This window comes from Aptenodytes patagonicus, chromosome 2, assembly GCF_965638725.1.
Source record: "Aptenodytes patagonicus chromosome 2, bAptPat1.pri.cur, whole genome shotgun sequence".
NCBI lineage: Eukaryota > Metazoa > Chordata > Aves > Sphenisciformes > Spheniscidae > Aptenodytes > Aptenodytes patagonicus.
This window is the reverse complement of record NC_134950.1, coordinates 138,833,373-138,856,224: the sequence shown is the minus strand read 5'-3', so window position 1 is coordinate 138,856,224 and position 22,852 is coordinate 138,833,373. Positions and strand designations below refer to the sequence as shown.

The 22,852-nt window shown below is 40.5% G+C and overlaps 1 protein-coding gene across 1 annotated transcript in view; it reads left to right on the top strand.

The window, feature by feature from the left end:
• BZW2 (basic leucine zipper and W2 domains 2) overlaps positions 1 to 20,202 on the top strand; it is a 62,110-nt gene extending 41,908 nt beyond the window's left edge. Inside the window, exons 7-12 of the mRNA XM_076331390.1 lie at positions 3,394 to 3,503; positions 6,188 to 6,358; positions 6,847 to 6,993; positions 11,297 to 11,435; positions 17,950 to 18,072; positions 19,746 to 20,202. Coding sequence (XP_076187505.1) covers positions 3,394 to 3,503; positions 6,188 to 6,358; positions 6,847 to 6,993; positions 11,297 to 11,435; positions 17,950 to 18,072; positions 19,746 to 19,774 — 719 coding nt within the window. The 3' untranslated portion in view covers positions 19,775 to 20,202. The remainder of the gene's footprint in view (positions 1 to 3,393; positions 3,504 to 6,187; positions 6,359 to 6,846; positions 6,994 to 11,296; positions 11,436 to 17,949; positions 18,073 to 19,745) is intronic.
• Positions 20,203 to 22,852: the final 2,650 nt, after the last annotated feature.

Here is a 22,852-nt window from a genome sequence, read left to right as displayed (position 1 = left end):
AAAGCAGAAGCATATACAGACAGCAATGGCCAACGTACTTCATGAAACCTAATAAGAGGGCAGTCAAACATAAGAAAAAAGCAACAAGGAGCAAAAACAAACCCCAAAGGATTTATGTTTTTTGGAAGTTATACATGTGTGTGCAAAATTGTAGAATAAATCTATTATTGTGATACTATAAAAGTGTGAAGTATAATGTCTATTCCTGAGATATGCCTACTAGCATTTTTTCAAGTGTTGCCAATATCTTGTGCATGTGAGTGTGAAGTGGGACAGAGAGCACATGCAGGCCAACTGGATATTGCAGAAGAAAAAAACATATTCAAACCCTCATTTTGCCTTCATGCCAGTAATGATCAGTGTTTGACACACTTTCCCATGGACTTGTATTTACCATATGATGAGTAACTCTTCTTTCAGTCTTAGGGTATAATGCCTTTTTGAGACTACTTTTTTCTTTTTTTTTTTTTTGAGGGTTTTTATTTAGTTATTTATTTATAGCCATCTACTTTGGAGTCCTGATTTTCCAAATGCTTGCTCAACAATGTCTTTCTCTTCCAGTTACTGACTACCTGGAATAATTGCAAATGCACTGTCAGTGTTGAAGAGTTTTCATGAAATCTTTTTTGTTTTGTTAAAGAGCTATATATTAGCTAAAATGTATTCTAACTTTCATTTTAAAAAAAAAAAAAAGTGTTCTAACTTTCTTCTCATTTGCAGCATGCTAACCGTTACATTTGTTTTCTAAATGCTGCAGAAAGAAAAGCCACAGCTGCAGCTTTGCTCTGTCATCACCCACAGCTTTCGGAATCGGAATTAAACTAGGAGAAAATTCAAACAAAAGTCCATGTCTTAGGGTGATGGCCTGCAATGTTTTTAAATCAAAATCTGTTCCTAGTTATGGGAAGACAAGAGGCATCTGAAAACTCAAATTTTTAAAACTCAAGTAATTTGTTATATTTTAAATTCAACATTTTAGGAATACAATTGTTATGTACAAATCCTAGAACAAATTCCATTTGCATTATGAACTTATGTTTCTAGGAGCCCTAAACTTTTGTCAGGGGCTTACATATACTTTTGGTTCTTGGTTTATATATACTAAAAATGTACCTGTGTCAGCATTTGAGGAAAAGATTGTTCAATCGGTGTTCTGGAATAGAACTTTCATGGAAGAATAATTAAAGATACAAAAATAAATGAAAAACAGGGAAAAGATCAAGGCTTAAACTAGGTAGATCATACAAAAATAAACTTGGTACTTTCTTAGATTTACAAAAAACAATGCTGCAGGCAAGTGAGGTTAAAATACATGAGGAAAAAATTACCTGAGGGAGTTGTTGATCAGCATGGCAATTGTAACATGGGCAAAGAATTGGCTGAAAGGGAGAGAGGATAGATTATGCTAATAGGAGATCTATCAAGTTTGAGGATAAATACCTAATTCATTTTAGGATTACCCTTTTTTCAGTGTTGTCATTACTTTTACTGTGAGGTATAGGTGGGAAAAAATGTCTTCTGGGGATGGCTGACGTATTTCTAGCAGAGACAGAGAAAGGTCTAGGTAGGCAGTGATGTGAAACCTCATCAGGGTTAAGTGTACCCTTATTGTCACCCATGCTGAAAAAACAGCGCAAATGCAAAGAGCAGCTAACGGGGTGAATCAATAAAATGAATGGCTGAAGTTGTTTTCTGCAAATAGGGAAAAAAAACAGAAAAAGATAAGAGCTATTTAAAGGAAAAGACAGTGGCAGCACACGAATAGAGTAGAGGAACTGGCCAATGATAAATTTGGACTGTAAATTAGAAGTAGGTTTGAAAACATATGTGGGTAGTGAAGCCCTAGAACAACCTCCCTTTAATGTTTGTACTGGCATAAAACTTGTTTTATTTTAAGCTAAAACTTGAAAAAGGGTTTAGGACATGGGTACTGGGGCCAGTGCTTGGTGACAGACACCAGAGAGTTCCATTCAATGTTGGTATTGAACTCATAAGTACATCAGATATGCTGAACTGTGTGTGCAGGTTCAGAAATTACGGGTGGATGTTACACCTAGGTCCCCTGTTGGTTGACCAGGCTTTGGCAGTCTTGACTAGTCAGCCCACAGAACTTATGATCGCCGCATCATGCTGGTTTCACTTGGAACCTGCTGTACAACATGTAAAACAAGCCCAAAGTAGCATCTGTAGGCCTCTTTTGGCATGGCATTGTGCATCCATGGCTCCATATAGTACTTCTCTAAGGATCGTGCCTTACGACTAAACTCTTGATATAAGGTTGCCAAAACTATCATAACAGTCAAGATCTGTAATGAATGTTAATGAAGTTTACACTGCTCTGGGAATAATCTCTTCTGTTCTTGTTTGATGACTCATTTAGTCAATGTGTCCTAGAAATAAAAAGAATGGATATCTATCTAGAAAGTGGCTAAGAATGACAAAGCTACTTCCTACCGGTAGGTCCCATCTAGCTCTCAGAGCTTCAGGACTGGAAGTGAAACAGAAAATTATAATGACTGGCTGTAGCATAGTATACCGTTATCATTATCACCACCCTCAATAGCACTGTAAATGTTGATATGAGTGTAGTATGGAGAAGCGTAACTGGCCTACAGGGCACCTTCCTCCAGGATGAGCTGGGTCTCCATCTCTGAGACCTTTCAGCTTCCTTCAGCTCCCTGTACTTGCTGCTTGCAGCCGAGAAGCTGGAGCAGAGCCCTGGTGGTGCTGCTCTAGGAAATAGGGAAATAGGAGGTGTGGAGCTAATGGTTTCTCAGCTGCCCTGGGAAAGCTACAGCTAGCGGAGGTAGAGTTTGTTTGATTTAATGCACAAAATACTAAGTTGTGCCTCGAGGAAGGAATTTTTCTACTTAAAATAGTGTTTGTGCCTCGTCCTACCAGCTACTAAATGCCTCCTAGGAGGACAGGGTACAATCGGTTACCTTGAAGTTGCAAAGTTATTTAACCCTATTCCAGGACTTGCTAAAAAGCCCTTTGAAGATGTGTTTTTTCAGTTCTTATTCCTGACTATCCTTTATTATTTTGTGCCTTCATTTCCTAACTGATTTAACGCATAATTTTTCCTTTTATATTGGACTTGGTCTGTAAATTGGGGAGGTAGGAAAAATAATTGGAAAGAAAATCTTTGAACAATTGAATGGAGCTGGGTGATAGAGAATGAAAAGATTTTCAAACAATCTAGCATAATTCAGAAAATTAATACTGCGTTAAAGAAAAATATGAGCATTTCAGCTCTACATGTTTGGTCCCCTTGTCATAAATGTATTTTCATTCCACATTTTTGTAACCATTTTGTAACCTTGTAATTCTTAGAGCCATCTCTAATTAATGTTGAAAATTCCTGAAGCATGTTTTGTGTTTTTTCTCAAACAGGGATTGCAGCCTCTTTCGCTGTAAAGCTTTTTAAAGCATGGATGGCAGAGAAAGATGCCAATTCTGTTACCTCTGCTTTAAGAAAAGCCAACCTTGATAAGAGATTGCTAGTAAGTACAACATATTTTCAATAATCCTTATCTCTCCTTGGGAAAGAGAAGGAAATAAAACGCAGATGGTAGTTTGCTTTAAGCATGTTAACTCCCCCTCAGACTCTCTTAGCATTTTTTAAATATTTTGAATCGCAGCAATATTGTTATGGCTGTAGCATTGATACAGGTTCAGGAATATTAAATATCACATGTTTTTACATTCTGTCTCTATTTTTCCTGTAGTTAAATGCCGTCTGAAAGACTGTATATATGGGGCTTGGGAATTAATTAAACGGGTTTTTTTCTAACTGCTGCTAACAAAACAGACACCACCAGCAACTGTGCGTGAGGATTTTTATTTTTCTGAAATATGTTTTACTTTTGTAAATAATAAATAAAGTATAAAGGGTTATGATTAGAATACAAGTTTCCAAAGCAACAGTGTTTAAATAGTATAGCGAAAGCTATATATTTCGCAGTATATTTCCCAGTATAGCGAAAGCTATACTATTTAATGAGTAAACTCATTTTCTGCAGCAGTAGCCATCTGGGTAGCATAAATGGTCCTGCAGTGATGACAGCAGACCTAGTAAGAGCAATGCAGGAAGGCTTTCAGCCTTTGGAATCAAAACCTGTGTTCTGGATTTGCAGCAATGGCCTGAGGAATACCTCAGAGTATGTATGAATATGCAGCAATGTCATGTGCCTTTCTCTCCCAGTGTCTTTCTGAAGATCGATAGGGGTTTTTTTAATCCTCAAGAAGATTGCTGCTGTGATAATCCAATCAAATGCACTACATCCTGTGTAGCACTGCCTGAAGAATTTCAGCAGTATTTCCTGTTTCTACCTCAATAATTTATGATTAGGCAAGAATCTTTCAGAAGTGAAGCAACCTCCCACACCCCTTCATATCTTCAATTTGTATTTGATTTTAAGAGTCCAAGTCATAAATAGTTTGCCATAAAGATGGGAAATGGGCTAATTACACTTTTTATTAGAGATGGGGAGAAAAGCAAACTGCATCTTACTTCGATTTCAAACTTGACTGACTTAAGCTTTTGGCTATTGGCTCTCATTATGCTGCTATATTAAAGAACTATAAAGTATCAGATGATGTTGCCTAGCATAGAATCATAGAAAAGAATCATAGAATCACTGAAGTTGGAAAAGACCTCTAAGATCATCAAGTCCAACTGTCGACCCAACACCACCACCCACTAAACCATGTCCCTAAGTGCCACATCTACTTGTCTTTTAAATACCTCCAGGGGTGGTGACTCAACCGCTTCCCTGGGCAGCCTGGTCCAATGTTTAACCAGTCTTTCAGTAAAGAAATTTTTCCTCATGTCCAATCTAAACCTCCCCTGCCGCAACTTGAGGCCATTTCCTCTTGTCCTATCGCTTGTTACTTGGGAGAAGAGACCGACACCCACCTCGCTACAACCTCCTTTCAGGTAGTTGTAGAGAGCGATGAGGTCTCCCCTGAGCCTCCTTTTCTCCAGGCTAAACAACCCCAGTTCCCTCAGCCGCTCCTCATAAGACTTGTTCTCCAGACCCCTCACCAGCCTCGTTGCCCTTCTCTGGACACGCTCCAGCACCTCGACGTCCTTCTTGTAGTGAGGGGCCCAAAACTGAACACAGTATTCGAGGTGCGGCCTCACCAGGGCCGAGTACAGGGGCACGATCACTTCCCTACTCCTGCTGGCCACACTATTTCTGATACAGGCCAGGATGCCATTGGCCTTCTTGGCCACCTGGGCACACTGCCGGCTCATGTTCAGCCGGCTGTCAAACAGCACCCCCAGGTCCTTTTCCGCCAGGCAGCTTTCCAGCCACTCTTCCCCAAGCCTGTAGCGCTGCATGGGGTTGTAATAGATGCCTTCATGATAGTTTCTTCTTAGTCTCATTTTCAGTAAGTAAACAGATTGAGGGTCTCTAGCTTTTTTGTGGAAAAAAAAAAGTGCTATCCATCCCGCAAATGGTTGTTAGACACCAAGAACTGGATGGTAAGCAAATGCCATTGAATCCTTGCCAAGATGGGTCATTTGCTGTAGCAATTTTTAAGAATAATTTTAACTTTTCTAAGTAGCTGGACTTTCATAAATCATAGATTGACAGTTTCTTTCAATTAGAAATGCCTACAGGAGTTAATGTTAACAGTACAAAGTGGATTTTGTGATTTTTGTTAAATGATGCATTAGTGGTAATCATTGCTCAGCAGAGTAGCGACATCAGGCCAGGGTGCCTGGGCCATATATGTATTGCTAAGTGTATTTTTCTTAAGAGGTAAATGTGTGGACGCACTGGGAGGGCATGGTAAATGTGCTTTGCATATAACGGCTTTACCGTCTATTCCTTTGTACTTTCCCTACAAGACTCTTTAGAGTCTGGAAAAGGTATAGTTTCTCTGAGGACTGTTTTGAGCGACATCTTAAGCTCACAGCTATTCATAAGTACATGCACTTCGTGTGGAGAGGGTCTTAGGTTTTTTGCGTAACTGACCATCATTTTTCCCTCCGCTATAACAAAACACAACATCATGAATGAAGTGTTGACTTTTCCAGTGTTAATACAAACACTGACTTTTTTTTAAGTGCAGTACCAGGTGATTCCCACTGTTCATTCTTAAAAAATGTTCCTTCCATTCTGTCAAGGGTCATAGTTGGTTATTTATTTAACGGAGAGCATTCCTGTCTTTTTAGGAACTATTTCCAGCCAACCGGCAGAATGTGGACCATTTTGCCAAGTATTTTACTGAAGCAGGTCTAAAAGAGCTCTCAGATTTCCTTAGAGTTCAGCAGTCACTGGGGACTCGTAAAGAACTTCAAAAAGAGCTACAAGAACGTCTCTCTCAGGAATGCCCAATTAAAGAGGTAAAGAGTGGTTTTTTACAACTTCTGTTTATATAATAATAGTCAAAGACGTAAATCAACAGTAGGTACAGAGGAGCAGATAGGAGCACCTCATAGATTTCATCTGTCTTTTTTCAAATTATTTTAATTTATTCATCAGTTCACTCTGTGCTTAAGACTAAAGCAACAAAACATCCTCTGGATTTGCAAGTGCAGCTGACTACGGGGTTTGGGGTTTTTTGTTCAGTTATACTTGATGAGAATGTATTTCATTTAATCGCATTAACTGTTAGGTTGGAGGGGAGGGACAAAACTTGTCAAGTAATAGTAATGTTGCTAAATAAAAACATGCTAAATGCTTCCTTTTTATTATTCTTGTTGTAATTTTGTTTCTTATTACTTCTATACCGTGGTGTTATTTGTAAATGACTGCAAGTATTTGGTAAGTCAGCATCGTTTCTGGTTGATTGGAAATGTTACTTAAGACAGCAGTTTATTTCCTGCTCCAGGTAGTGCTTTATGTAAAAGAGGAAATGAAAAGAAATGAGCTGCCAGAGCCAGCAGTGATCGGTCTCCTGTGGACCTGTGTCATGAATGCTGTGGAATGGAACAAGAAAGAAGAGCTGGTTGCAGAGCAAGCCCTCAAACATCTAAAGGTGCGTGCATGGGTGAAGGGGGGAAGGGCTGCTGTGAATTAACAGCATACATTCTACAGCTGTCAAGTTTTTACCTGTTTAAATCCAGGAGATTTAGAGTTTTGAGGGCTGACACTGAGCACACCAAGCATTGTGTATAGTCCCTTCTTCTTTAGTCGAATGCAAAATTGAGGTAGTTCAGATTATTGAATGCCCTGAGGCATACAGTGCAGAGAACCAGGGCAAACGGAGGTGGTCATAGCCCGAGCACCTCTGCGTTGTGCTTTCTCAGTGCGCTGGATCCTGAGAGGCTTCTTGCCTTGGAGACAATGCTAAGCAAATGCTGAGACTCAGCTCTGCTCAGACGTGACTAGTAGGCCTGCAGGAACTGCCTTTGCAATGTCTTTGCCAGAAGCAAAGAAGTTTTGGGACCATAGTGAGGTGGCACCTGTGCTGGCTTTGCACAGAGCTGGTTAGATCCAAGCAGGACTGCTGAGCTCAGAATCTGTGAAAAGGTTGTCGCCGATGTTGACTGTGGGAGCTGCATACTCAGCGACTTGTCAGCTAATAAGCCAGGAGCTGGCTTGAGAGCACGTGCACTGTATAGTGTGTTTACTCTCTGATTCAGGTACTGTCCTGGTGGATGAGAGAACTGAATGCATAGAAAGACGGGGTGTAATTTGCTAAGTGATGACAGATTGCAGTATCACAATTGCATGTTGGTACAAAAACTCTTACGACCTTGGAGTGGAAGAAAAACTCAAAACCTAAAAACAATGCAGAGGTGTCAGAGTCATTGCTATGGTTGGTATTCCTCATCTAAGTATGAAGGAATTGTGCAGTGCAAGACACTTGAACTGAGAACAGAGGCAGAGAGGCTTTTCAGCAGAATTAGTCCTTTTAAGCTGGTAAACCATGAGCAAAAGAATACTCAGTCATAGCCAGGGCTGCGAAGATTTGTCCTAGGACAGAAGTAATCTGTACTGTATTCTTGATGGTAAAATAGATCTTAAGCTTGATCTGAATTCCTTTCTTCTTCATATTGGATGCCTCTCCATACTTGGGAGTTCCCACGCTGGTTTAGCTCCTACTGCTTCTGTCCTTTCATCTGAATTTGGTTTCCCAATCAGTCATCCTAGAAATGTAGTCGCTTGGGATCTAGTGTAGTCTTTGATGGTAAAATTGAATGCCTTGAAGTCTTCTCAAGTGACCCAAATAGCAGTAGGAAGACGAGATAGTTTCCAGAAGGAGGAGAGACAGTTTTTCTTGTTCTTTTGATGTAAAAATTGATCATATCTCTTTGAGTTGTAACAGAGTATCCATTGAAATTTATTGTCTAGTACTGCAGGGCAAATTAACAAACACTTTTTGGAATATTTGAACATTGGGAAAAGAGAAACATAGCTGGCTTTGTACAAATATTGTTGACTGGATGCTTAGTCCTGTGCATCTCACTGACCCAAGCCATCAGCTATGTATGCCACCCCACTAAATCAGGTAAGGCATCTTGCCTATATAAGATAGGCATCTTTCTAGCCACATCCACTGTCTAAAAACAGAGGACAAATTTGTATGGGGTATTTACTATTTGCACTTGCAGGAAAGATTTTAACAGAAGCAATAGAAATAGAAATTTAGACTTTCCTAGCTGCTTCTTTACTTTTCAGTGTTCAAAAATGAACAGCATTTGTTTCACATTCTTCCTCTATGGATAGGTAGAGACAGATCTTGGATTCCTCTCTTTGGGCTTTTAGCTGATGCAATGTGTGAGCCAACTGCAGAAATCAGATTAACGCTGTTAGCGTGACACAGAGCCTAGTTCCTGTGCCCTCCTGTGTGTCGACATGCCCTGAAACAGTCATGGAGTAGTTTTGCCCTGGTGGCGTGAGTCAGGGTGCGTATAAATACATACTTGACATGGGACATGCCAGGTGGTGGGATTTATTCTTGTATGGCTGTACCTGACAGATAACTTTCACAAAGCACAGTTCCCAAAGCTTTCACATCTGGGTACCAGTCTCTTGAATTTATTGGATTTCTTTTAGTAAGCCATATACAAGGGACCCCTGAAAAGACGTGTCAAGGCACAGAATATTGACCTAGTTTACAGTTCTTAACAAGCTTTACTGGATGGGTGGCTTCCTAATGGAGGTGGTGGGCAGCCATGGACCAGTAAATGCTACATGTGCCATCCGCATGGCAGGACCGGCAGGAGCTGAACTCAGGAGGAGACAGGGCAAGCTGTTAAACCCTGAATCTTATAGGATAAGCTCTTCATCATCCCAGTAACCTCACTATGACACTGGGGCTTGGCCCCTAGGCCACCTCCAGTGCAGAGAAGAGACATTCCCCGTGGGTGGGGAGAGTCTTCCAGAGAATTCGCACTGCAGGCGAGGCTGTGGTGTGAGCTTCATGACACTGCAGCTGCTGATCCACTGCTACCTAACCTGAGGCAAATGGAAAATAATGCCACTGAGCTCAGCCGGCAGTGAGAGGAAGCTAATTTTATGGTTGCTTAGTCAGTTAGACACTTGTGAAACTTACAATTGCAAGTCTGTACCAGTTGAGGAGTGAGAGAGGAATGTGAAGGGAGTCAGTCAGACGTGGCAAAATGAAGGTATCTTACTTCTAAAGTGAAAAAATAGGATTTATTTTATAAATTACTTAACATTTATAGACAGCAGCACTTCACAAATCTGGGGATGGGAGTGTATTCTGCGGATGCTGTTAAATAAATGAACTGCAATGTATATTGCCCTGCCTCCCTGCAACGTGCCTAGATATCAGCTGGATGCTTCAAGGGGCAAAAGGGTAAAAAGAGGGAGTCTTGTTACCCAAAGCCTGCACAAGTTTTGCACTGCTTTTACCAAAACAGTAACGTTGTTTCTAAAGATGTGGCTATACCTGCCAGAAGTGGAAAAACTCAACCTCTGGTGTTAGCTACATCTAGTAATTTCTCATAGTTACTTTGTAAGGAAGTTTCTTTCAAGAGTAGTAATACTGCCTGCCTGCCTAGCTGCTCTTGTTACAGTTGCTGTGTGATTTCTTGCTTTCTCTGTCTTTAAATTAATAGCTGATAATTATTTTGCAAAAGACATTCTGGACCAACTTTTCATATTTTAGTCAATTTTCATGTGTTTTAATAGTTGTTTTTTTTTTCCTGTGGATCATGTTGAGTAAAACCCTCAGGATTTAGCCCCTTGTAAATAAGTCCTGAAGTGTATGTACTTCCGAACGTGTCCATCCGTGCTGCTAGTGATAGGTGGTTTGTTACCTGACCGCATCCAGCAGCAGCCCTGCTCGCATAGACCAGAACTCTGCGATATCAGGCCACTGCAAATCCAGCTGAAAAATGCTGAACTGACAGTGCTACTGAAAACGATGAAGAAAGGCTGAGCTGAGCAGTGCAAGAACAATTTAAATAGTAACCTTGATGTATATTTGTCCAGGGGCTCTGAAGATTAAGGGTAATTAATCTTCCTTAAGCTCTGAAAAATGCTATCAATATTACCTTAGATTTAAGATTGCAGTCTTAGCTAGACTCACTACAAGCTAAGAGGAAAGGAAATTGGAGAGGTATGGATATAAACACTGTAGTTTTTAAGGAAAGAGTGAACAGGATATGGTCCTTTGATGTATTTTTTTTATTTTAAGATCTGAAATCAGAGAAAAAAGATTCATAACAAAAAAGTTTTTGCTTTATCTTTTATTATATTAATAAACTCCAGGAAAAGACAATGAAATGCTATTGTGTTGTCAGAATAAAGTTAGCAGTTAATGCTGTGCTTTGAAAACATTGCTGTTTATCAAAGCAAAGGTTGTCATGATACTCTGATGGTGATAATGAGAAAAAATAATGACATTTGATCACAGTTAACCTGGAATAATTTAATTCAATTTCCTGGGACTTCTGAAATCCCTGTGAAACTACAGATTTGTATTTTTATGTGCTTCGTCTTTGGATGTCTTTCATTACGGACATCAATAAAACATCACTCCTGAATCAGCAGCATGCTACCTTGTGAAACATACGAACAGCAGTACTCCAAGATGCGGACTTTATAAATTGATTTTACAAAACTCAGTATCCATAAGTGGTACTGAATTTTAGCTCATAGCATGCAGCACATGTTACAGAAGCTCATGGATATTTATGTATATACATTGTATGTGTTTAAGTAAATGCAATTGGCAAGTAAATCTGAGGTTTCAGTAAAACAGATTTTCAGGGATGAAGTTCGTGATGCATACATTAAAAAAAATTGTTTATTTTTATGTTCAGTATACTGACATGCATTTTGTTTTTACTCTCTCTTCCTTTCAGCAATATGCCCCCCTGCTTGCTGTGTTCAGCACTCAAGGCCAGTCAGAGTTGATTCTTCTCCAGAAGGTGCAGGAGTACTGTTATGACAACATCCACTTCATGAAAGCCTTTCAGAAGATAGTGGTACTCTTTTATAAAGGTAAAAGTCTATATCCACTGTTGCACGCTCTGTGTGGATTCTTTATGCCAACTACTCACCTACGATGTAATAGGAAACAGACATTCTCCAGGTATTGCATATGAGAAGGTTGCGTTGGAGTTGAACTCTGAAATACCTCATGCTTTGATAGTTCAAAGGAGCACGTGGCAGCAGGAAAAGCCAAAACACACCCTTCTCTCTCTGTTGTGTTTATCCCATAGTCAAGAAGCATGAGCAGGATCCAAGCACTGTCCACAGTCTGTTCAAGTGCAGTTTAGTTCTTGTATAAAACCGGTTCTAGGAAGACATTTCTATAAATTCCTGGCAGATTTAAAAAGTAGATTAGAGCTTGGTTTTAAGAAACCTTGAAAGTGCAAACCCTCTTGGCAGGAAGATTTTTCAGGGTTGTGGGTTTTTTTTGGTGTTTTTTTTTTTTATTACTCCCTCCGTGCCAGAAGAAGCTTTCCTTATTCTTCTTTCCCTTTTCCTTTCCCTGCCAATTTCTTGCAGGTGCCATAGTTTGAAGAATTTATTTTTTATTGTGAAGCTGACTTCTTTGCAAGTTTATTCTGATTGGGTTGTCATAGAGACTGATGGTCTTGAACTGCATGTGATGGGTGGGTGCCAAACAGTTTGTTCTGACATTCTTGCTATAAATAGTTGAATGAGAAAAATCAGCAGGAGTAGAAACCCGGTGTTGATCTTTATTCACCCTGTTGTGTGCAGGTACATGTGCAAGGCAAACAAGTTCAAACTGTTAAAATAATTTCATGGCTTCAGAAGGCAGAAGTAAGTGAATCATGTGGATTTATTTCCATCCTTGTGTCAATACAGCGTGGCCTCAATGATCAGATGAAAAAGCAATACACCTTGTCCCTCTGCCCTTAAATTCTACAGTTTGTAAACACTGTTAATGACTGAGGACAAACTTGAAACTGCAACCTGCAGCAAGCACTTTATTCAGTTTTCTTTGGAAAAGAAAATTCACTTTGGATGTGGTGAATGAGCGTCGTAGTTGCTGTGCACTCAGACTATAAGTGATGGTTAAACCGTGGTCTTGTGTAGGATTCTGTTCAAAATTTTTGTAAATTCTTTACTGCGTTAGCCTGCAAGAGCAACCCTGACGTTCCAAAGTATTTAAGAAAAAGAAAATAAATCACTAAATTGTACATTAAACTTAACATGCTCCAAGAACCAGTTCCCATCTACTCCGCTCACCCCGCATGCTCTTGTTCTGACTCTGGAGATGTGCTTGGGCAGGCTTGTTAGGAAGGGTGAGAAGACTTTAGCCTCAGCACTACAGGTGCCATGATATTGTTTAGGATTTGCATGATGTCTAGAAGAGTGTTTGGAGCTACTGTGTGGCCTGTCGGTGGAAGCCGTGAGCTAAGCGTGTCCAGCATGTGCAATACTCGCCATGCCAGTATTTCTGCCTGGAATATCTTGGGCAGGCGTGTCGGAGCACCTGCCTCTCTGCCATCTGATGCAGTCAAGTGGCAGCACAGCTGCCAGCCCTTCCTGGCCTCATTTAGGCTGAAGCTGGATCTGCTCTGTTTGGCAGATTAACTGCTGCCTACTAGCAACTGCTTGCCTGACTTTGCAGCCACTAGCCGCAGGGCCCTTCTGAGCGCTGGGCGCAGTAAGGAAGTCATCAGCTCCATCTATTTAAGGCAGATTTGGAGTTAAACAGTGTCCATTAGGTGAGGACATGCTACTGCGTTAACCAGGGAAGATTCTGGGAGCGCTAGTCCTCCAATTCCCGTTTCTCTTACATGATGTTATCGAGCTTTAACGGCTCATGGCTTTGGCTTGTCCAGAGCCATGCTGCCTGCCTCTACTTCGTTTCAGTACTGGTAGATCTCACCCTCTCCTTCTCCCCAGTTCATACCTATCCACTAGAAGCAAGCCATCAAGTCTTTTTAGAGACATACACTTTATTGTAGATAAGTTGCTGATGACAGCATATCTTCTGTTTCCTCACAGTCAAGGAAAACAGCCCCCAAAAGCTATTACTGGCTATGTTGGCGGTGAGCGAACAGCAGATGCCCATGTTTCCCTTTTCTGTTGTGCTTCAAGTGTAACCTGCACAGGATCTGGAGAGGTTTCAGGGTACCTAATGAACTCTTTCTAGTGACAAATAAAGGCATCTGAAGTATCTCTGGATGGGCAGACAGAAATGCAGCTATCTATCTGCATGAATGTGGACAGTTTATTGCTTATTACTCATTACGAGGGAGTACTTCCTGGGCATGAAGATAGTCATCAGTGATGATAGGCACCAAATGCCACTCATGCTTTGACAAATTTAGTTGTATGACTATTCTCATCATGTCCAACATCTTGTATTTAAATCCTTCCCACATGTCCATCATAAAATAGCCCTTGGATTACTTTCCTAGGAATTACCTGGAAATACCTAAACATATTAACAGGAACAGTGGGGCTCATTAGCACCTAGAAGGTCTTGAAAGCCTGTGTTGTTTTTTTTTTTTTTTTTTTATTCTGTCTCTAAACAAGGAGGAATATCCACTTTGCCCCCAGTGAAAGCCCAAGCCCTGTTTTCCCTTACGTGGCAGCAGCTTCTTACCAGCTTGTAGGTATAATCTGAAAGAGCAGTTCTGTAGTCAGTTAAAGCTTGTTGACATTATTATTATTATTATTATTATTATTATTATTATTATTTATCTCTGTGTTACTGGTACAGTATAGAGAAAAATAAGCTGTCCAGTTCTGTACTGATCCCTGGCTATGATGTTGCTTCTCTGGTTATCACTTAAAGCCAGTGCAATTGTAAATCTGCCAGCTGCATTTTGACCAATAATCTAAAAGCCAGTTGCAGAATAAGAATTACAGAATTCTCCTGAGTGACACCTAATAAGTTTGCCAGCCTTCTTGCTAGTTACGCTTGCACTAAGATGTATGTTGTTTTTTAGTCCATTCCATGTTGCAGTGTGTCCCTTAACTATGGGTAAAATAGGCATTGTTGTTACTGCATTTCATGCTATATATCATATTCACTTGCAGAATCTCCTTTCTTTTAGTTTGTGTCCAACCTGGAAATTTGAAATGTGAAATCATGACGCTATTGAAATTAATAACCATTCCTTTCATGAGGATCAGAATTTCACCCTTTGAACAGCAAACACCCTTAGCAGGCACAAAGCCTCTGTGTACTTTTGTATTAGAATTCAAGACAACGTTTACAACATACCGAAAAAAATAAATCACAAGTACATGTGAAGCAGTACTCTGGTTTGCGGCAGCACAATTAGGCATCAGGGATACTCCTCTGCAGGACGGAGATGTTGTAACCAAACGATGCAGACTGTCTTTTCAAACGCTGCAGGAATCCTGTGCTTACAAGAACTGAATCTTCAAGTCTCACTCGATACACGGGTTTTGTTTTTTGATGGAACACAATTATCTTTAAATATCTCCATTATTCAAGTACTTTCTTTTGGTACTGAATGCAAAATTTTCCCAGCCAAAAAAAAAAATACCGTAAAGACCATAACTGTACTGTGGGTGGCATTCCTTGCACTGAAAGAGCCCTTGCCTTAAGGCTTTGTCCTCCCAACTGAGTTAGCTGCAGTGGAGTTGAATTTTGCAGATTGATTGACTGTGGTGGCAGCTGACAGGGTGTGCTTTTCCCTCTACTGCCGATGGCTACGCAGTTTGAGTTGAAAGCAGAAATTCATTCGAAGTGGATGATTTAGTACAAAGTTGAGACCTGAACTTCAAGTAACTTTCCAGTTAGCCCTGCAGTAAAGACACCGGGCTCTTCAGTCTCTCTGCTCTGCAGCTTCTCCCTTTGATGAGGGATGTCCCTGGAGGCTCTGGCCGTGGGTGGTTTGAGTGGCAGTTGGCTGCACCTGCAGGAAAACCAGCTCTTGGGCTGACATCACCTGGGACTGCAGTGAAAATGATGTGTACACACCCACAAACCACAGTGTTCAGCTTCAGCTGTTAAAATGTATCCATAATCAACTTTAATGAGGAATAACTATATATATACAAAATGAATCATTGCCTTCCTCCTCCTGTCCCCCCCAGTGTTCCCATTGCTTCAAAGCAACCTACAGGTATGATTAACTACACCCTGTCCTGCATGATTGTTTAATTGAGCATCTCTGTGCTGACAGGAGAATATCATCTCTTATGAGCACTGGAGGCATGACTGTATTACAAATAATACTGCTCAGAAATAAAAGGAGAGTTGCGGTTGTCCTTTTTGTAGTTGAATGCGTTTTGTTCTTCTCTGTTAGTGTAGGAGGCTTATTGCTATGGAGTTATATACAGGCAAATTTTTCATCCACCTGACTTAAAAATGTTTTAATCTTCGAGGCACATAGTGAGATTGCATGCTGCTATTACCAGGTTTGGTGTTTTGGGGAGGGAGAGGGAAGTTCCCCCTCCCTCTCTGGCAGCAAACCCATTGAGCTTACAGCCTGCAAATCAAAAAACAAAACCTAAATCCTATTACTGTTGGACTGAGAGATGTGCCTACCTGGAAGCGCTTCCTTGTGCAGTGTCGTAACATGGACTGTAATGCAGCAACGGGCTTCTGCAGCTTCTTCTATACAGCAACTTTGTGGTTTTAAATGTCCACCACACCCAAGAGCTAGCTTGAGCTGGGGAGGAGGTTGCTCTACTCTTTTTTCCTGAAATCTCTCCTGATTTTCTTTGCCTGTCCCTAAGGATCATAATAGGTGTCACACCCTGAGTAATTCTGCAGCTGTAGTTGTGTGAACTTCAGGACTCTGTGGTGAACGTAAGCTTTTTACATGCAAGGATTAAACTGCAGTTTCACGAGAGTCCATGTGAAATATTTTCAGGTCTGCTAAATGAAAATCCTGATTTGTTAAATGCTGTAATGCCTTTGAGCTGCTGCTAACGACTACTGGCAAGTATTTAATGCAACATGTTTGAAACCTCTTTCTTAGCTCCAGTTGTTTCTGTTACATTGGAGAAAAAGTTCATTGTGGTGGGTTGTGATTTCAGGAAGATACAGCTTTACGTGCCACTTGTAGGGTTCACTAAACGCAACTTTATATGTACTGAAAAAAGCCCAAAGCCAGCGCAGTCCAGTTTTCCCTGTGTTTTCAGCTTACTGTCAGTTGCAGCAAAGTGCAGAAGAGGTTTTATTTTGGAAAAGCATCTGAGAGACAAAGTAACATCCAGTCACACACACTCACTAAATTCCTAATTTTCAGGGAGACTTCATATTCAGTTACTGTTGGATGTCTTGGGGTAGTTTTGATTAAGTTCAAACATATCCCTGGTTGCTTCCATCTGTTTATTGTTCAGCAGCATATGTGAAATGTGTCCCCTCTGTCTCATTTGATCAGATGCTTTGGGGTTTTGGTGTCATTTATTTCAGTTTGCCTTCCTCCCTTCCCTGCTACATCTGCTATAACCTTTAGGCTGAAGCAGAAGGTGATGCTCAGGGTTGGCACTTTGGCAGGCAAATACCCAATGGGTGGGGCGGCACCAAGGAGCTTAAGGAAACAGTAAAGAACTCAACACGAATGTGTGGATTTTGCAGAGCAAGTGAGGGTAGTTTGTTCGAAGACAAAAAGAATGGAAATTTTAATGAGATGTAGAAAGCTGTCTTTAGTCTTTTTATAGAACAAATACAGTTGGATTTTTTTGTTCTTGCCTCTTGCATTACGTAACTGCCAAAATGCCATTGTGGATCCCAGATTTTGCCTCCACAGCCATCAATTACTTGGATAGTTGGCTTGGCTCGATCGCAGGAGCTTTGTTCCTGGGGCTAGAGGTCTGTTGCTAGACCTAAATTTGCATCTGTTGGAAACAATAAGTGTCCGTGCTGTTTATTAGGATTTCTTTATTCTGAATCTCACTCAGCCTCACATTCCCTCACTGACAGCTATTTTGTTCTTGATGCTTGACAGAAAAATGTCAGCTGTGTTGTCCATCTGAGCCGGTCCCTTAAAATGGGTGGTCTGAATAGTGGCCTTAAAACTTATTAGCTGAAACCAATATAAAACCTTTAGGGAAAAACGATTGCAAAAAATCCCTACTGGCTGTCTTTTAACTGTTCAATCGGGAGGTGTCTGTCACTTCAGATTTCTAGAACCATGCACAGTTCTGTGATCCAACAGCAAGAAAAAGCATGGTATTTCTTATTGTGGGAACTTCTAAGATGTGCAGACTGATTTTTTTTTTTTTTTTTTTTTTTTTTTAATCCAACCATCTTACATGGTGTATTTAAAACAGATGAATAAAGAACTGTGCTTTACAGAAGCACAATATTTGGTACTTTATTTTAAGCCTGATATGTTACACGTTTTATTGCATCTGGAATGCCTTATATGTATCAGATACTCTGTAGTTGCAGCCTAATATAGTTCATGCAAAGCTTGTTCCACTGTGATTGTATTAACTTCTTCTATGCTGCTTTAAAAAAAAAAATCTGTCTTCCTTCATGTTCAAAATCTTCTAACCTCCAAAAAATACACTGATTTTTTACAAACACCGATCTGTATTTCAGCTGATGTTCTGAGTGAAGAAGCTATCCTCAAGTGGTATAAAGAAGCGCATGTTGCTAAAGGCAAAAGTGTTTTTCTTGACCAGATGAAGAAATTTGTGGAGTGGCTGCAAAACGCTGAAGAAGGTATGGATTCATTTAAAGAAATATGGTAGTCTCTTGGCAAATCAAATTTATTTTTCCAGATTTTAGTTGTACCAGGCACGAGAGGTATACAGACTTAGAATAGAAAATAGCAGGCGTGACTGCTCCAAATTGTTTCCAGTCCTGCCCGAGCCTAACACCACTTGCTGCTTTTTAATGTTTGTGGTGTCCTTGTGAAGTCCTTAAGTCATCAGGTACCACTTGTCTGTAGATAAATTCTTTAAGCTTCTGCAGGGAGGAACGCTGCACTGATGACAGCATGAAGTACCTCGGTGTTAGCATGCGCAACCTAACAGTTTTCTGTATCAGTGCCTTTTCTGCTATTATCATCTGCGCTGGCGACATGAACATAGCATAAGCCTGCCTGTGCCACTGCAGTTGAAATTGCTTTTAGGTGAATGGTCAGGCTAAGACACGTGGTCTGTATTTACTGCTTTAAAACAGTTATTGGGGAGGGGAACTAGTTTCTTTAGTCCCTAACTTTGTTTTTCTCGTGTTCTGTATAGGAAAATACTTCGATTTGTACTGAATAAATAAGCTATCTTTTTTGCATGGAAGAGCAATTCTACCTCAATTGGGAAGAGCAATCCATGTGTAATAGATAGGGATATAATTATTAGTGTTCTTTTGCATCCATTTATTGCCATTGGTTTTAGAAACTTGGAGGGAATATGTAGTAATGCCAGGGAGCAGATAAGACTGCAGCAATTCACATGTGCGGGTAGCAGTATAAAAATGGTAGCTCCTTTCACACTTGAGACTTTGGACTAGCAATCTTGGTCTAATTAAGCATTTTTTTCCCCTTTTAATCTTCTGCTTGTATGCCTTTCTGTTGCTCTTTATTTTTATCCTTTCCTGCATGTCCCCTCTGCCAGATGTCCTTAATTACAAAGTCCAGTACAAATGGAGACAAAATGTTACTGTAAGAACATGTAGAATGTGTTTGCTCTCAGAAATCTGATCTAATGTGTAATATTTGTTGGCAGCAAGCCCTTTCCTGTCAGGTGAACACAGACAGAAATATAGTATGATGCAAAATAGCTTTAGGTGACAAAAACACCGTGTACATTCCTACTTCTAAATTACTTCTACTTTTCTTACTTCTACTTCTCCTCCTTCTACTTCTAAATTACTTTTATGCTATACAAATCATAAAAAAATTTGTTTGTACAGATTTCATACCTGCTGTAGGGTTACACCTCATATGCCTTTCTGGATAGGCTGTATGATGATGATTGATATTTGCAGAGTAAATAGTTTAAAGGGTGCTTCCTGGATGATAGCACTACAGCCTACTCATAGAGGTTAGAAGAGCGAGCAAACAATGCTGATCCTTTATTAAACTCAGCTCAGATACGCATGGCATGGCTCTGCAGATGAGGACCAGCATAATTCATAGTGATCTGGTTAAAATTCTAGTGACAGATCTGTAAATGAAGAGCTCCACAGTGGAGGGTAGCAGAGTAGATCTTAGTCTTCTAAGCTGTGTGTTTCTTTCTGGCTTACTCTGTTTAATCTGCCAACCTTTCCTAGAAAGTACTAGGCGTGGTGAAAATTTTCATTTGAATTTTGGAAGGATATCTTGTTATTTTTATAGAATTATTCACATCACTGTCCTTGTGCAACCTACATGAAGTGTTCTACTTCTCTTCTAGAGTCGGAGTCTGAAGGGGAGGAGAACTGAGACGGTTCAACAAAGCACAGTCTCAATCTAGGTTAATGCCAAATGCGCTTGGGAATGCCGTACTGTTCAAGCAAAGAGGCTTTACTTCAGTGTCATACAGAAAACTATAGGCTAGGCTTTCCTTTTGTTTAGAAGAATAAAGGTTTTTAATGGAGCCCTGAGGCATTAGATGCTTTACTTGGGACTCTACCTCTGGCTCATTGTACACTAACTTAGACAAAGACATTCAGCAAGGAGCCATATAGAGAAAGTGAAATGAAATACTTATGGACTCCTTTTTATTAACGGTCTTTTTCAGGTACTATCGTATATGAACACTCCAATTTCTGTTTATAGAACTGTTTGGTCTGTGTTTGTAGCTCAATATTGGCTTGTGTATGTGATTTGACACCACCACATTTTTTTGAATAAATGGCTTTTATATCTTAGTTTCGTGGTGCTAGTGTGTATGTTTTCTAAATTTGGTTTGCCAAAGTTCTTATGATTCTTCAAATGAAAATTACACAAGAATGTCAAGAGACTCTTTTCATACTTCTTAATCACAAAATCAGCATCTGTAGCTAATTGGGATCACTGTCTAATCTTTATTCCCATATTTCCATAAAACTTTGGACAGATTAACTGGATTCCATAGCAAATGTTGATTCATTCAATTTATTAATGCAAAGAAAATGTACAGGAACAAATCTGCAGAGTCCCAATTTTGCATGTACAAAATCGATGCAAATGATGAGTAGCATAATATGCTGTTCTCAGTTCAGACTACACTCGGTTATTGGTGATGGCTAAATTTTGCAAGAAAAACCGTCTCATTTTAGAAGCATTAGCTTAAAAATATGCATGAGTGGAAGTCATTACATGTGAAATCTGAAATTTATTTACATCAGCGTGGTGTTACAATTAGATATTTGACTGAAATACATGAATGAATGTATAAACTTCTCAAGACCCATCCTACTTTCCTTAATATTCCCCTTGTGCCTTGATGTGATGCCATTTACAATTCCAGTGCCTGGGACCTGGTTAGGATGTTGCATAAATAGAGCCAACGTGCAGGTTTGTACATGCATGCAAGTCTCAAAACCCAAGCCCGGAGCTAGAGGTCTGACGTTGTGGGAATACTCAGCCAGCACTCGGGATCAGGGTTCCTGGAATCCTGTGTTGTGCCTCGTGGATGTGAACTCAACAGCAAAGGTCCAGTGCAGCACCATCTCCCGACTTGCGCTTTTTTTTCACACGGCAGTTGATCAGGTAACAGTTGCTGCCATTTTATTTCTCACAGGTCCAGTTACTTTGGAAGTAGTCTTCTCCTGCCCCACTCCCCCCTTTGCCGTCCATGCCTCTAACCATGCTGGTGGCCCGGAATGATTAGGGCAGCGAGTCAGCCTGCTGATACCTCGCACCACTCCAGTTCATCTTCTCTTTAAGAATATGTTACTTAAAACAATCTGCATCCTTCCCTTCAAACATAGAGTTAAATCCACGTGACATATGAGCGATTGGATTAGTAAGGTTTAGAAAAGACAGGCTTGTATTCTTACGGAGGAAAAGCATGAAAGAGCATAATTAATGAAGTGGTGTATTTTGTCATTAGAAACCAATAAGCTAACAGATAGTACAGATTTTTCTGTGGAAAAGTCAACACTTCATGCAAACCACAGATCATATGGTTGTAAATGTCTTGTCTCAATATGTATCTAGCTTTACTGGAAACAGCAAGTGGAAATCAAGTGCTGTTGAATGGCAGCTTTCCATCTAGAACAGCATTTATTTTTGTAACAGGTATTGATCGTTGGAAGGGGAAATACGTCACGTGGGTATTTCTAGTAACTTAGAGGAGACAGTAAGACAGTCATACTTACAAAGCAGAATTGATGCATTAGCTGCATGCTTTCCATTTCAGTCTTTGTTACTACAGAAAATAAATTTGCCAGGCACTACTGACCTGGGACCCTCTGTTCACAAACTGCAGCTGTGAAGTGGTAGTATTGAATCGTCATTGCTATGGAGCCGCTATTGCTGGAAACATTTCAAATTCAAAATTGCAGTTTCCTAAGGTACTAATGAATATTCAGTTGGGTGTAAATAAAACTACTTTTCTGTATAATCTAAAACTCAGACTGATTTCAAAGGTGCCGATCTAGCATAACGTGCAGAGGACACCATGAAATGTACCTGCGGTGAGACTGCCAGGATGGTGAGAGAAGGCTGGCTGCGGGCTGGCTGGGCCATCTGCTGGAGAGAAAAATCATCGTCGGCAGGAGGCACTTTCTGGCAAAAGGCAGCAAGTCGTGGATGCCTGCTGCGTCTGGGCCCTCAGCGTACAACGGATATAAGCAAAGTTCTCTCTCATGCTCGGTGGGATGACCACCATGATGAAGTTCAGGTACCTAGTTGGTACCTGATCAACAAGTTGGACTCGATGATCCTTATGGGTCCCTTCCAACTTGAGATATTCTAAGCTTGCTGACACAGTTGTCCCAGGCTCCCTTTATAGTTGTTGTGCTGGAGAGAAATGGCTGTTTTTAGGACAGGGCCACTGGCCAAGCAGAGACTTGTGATTTCAAGCGGGGTGAGGAGTTGCATTCGGGACTGGCAGTAGTTGTCCAATTTTCAGTCACACAACTCCCAAAACCCAATGTCTTCTGTGTTCGTATCGTGTCTAAAGTTTAGCTCCTGGGAGCCCCTCTCAGCTTGCCCTCCCCCAGCAAAATGATTTGTTATTTTGCTGCGGCAGTAAGAGCTTCTGATTCTAGTTTTCAGGAATTTTCCCCACTTAATCTTTGAGATCGGTTCAGATGGGGACTTTCATGCACATGTGTATTTTCATCCGGCATTTTAAATACATGCCAGAAACTGAACTAGGTAGGGGCACGAATACAAATAGACCTGGTTTGCATCAGACTGAATTTCAGTACAAACATGTAATGATTAGGCTTTGCAGTAAACTTGTGGTTTAGAAGCTGGGCAGAGCTTTTGATGCAACTCTTCAGGCAAAGTACCCTTCCCTGGAAGCCTTCAAAGAGTCTGCATTTCAGTTAAAAATGTCCCCAACCCGAAGCATTTCTTTAACACAAC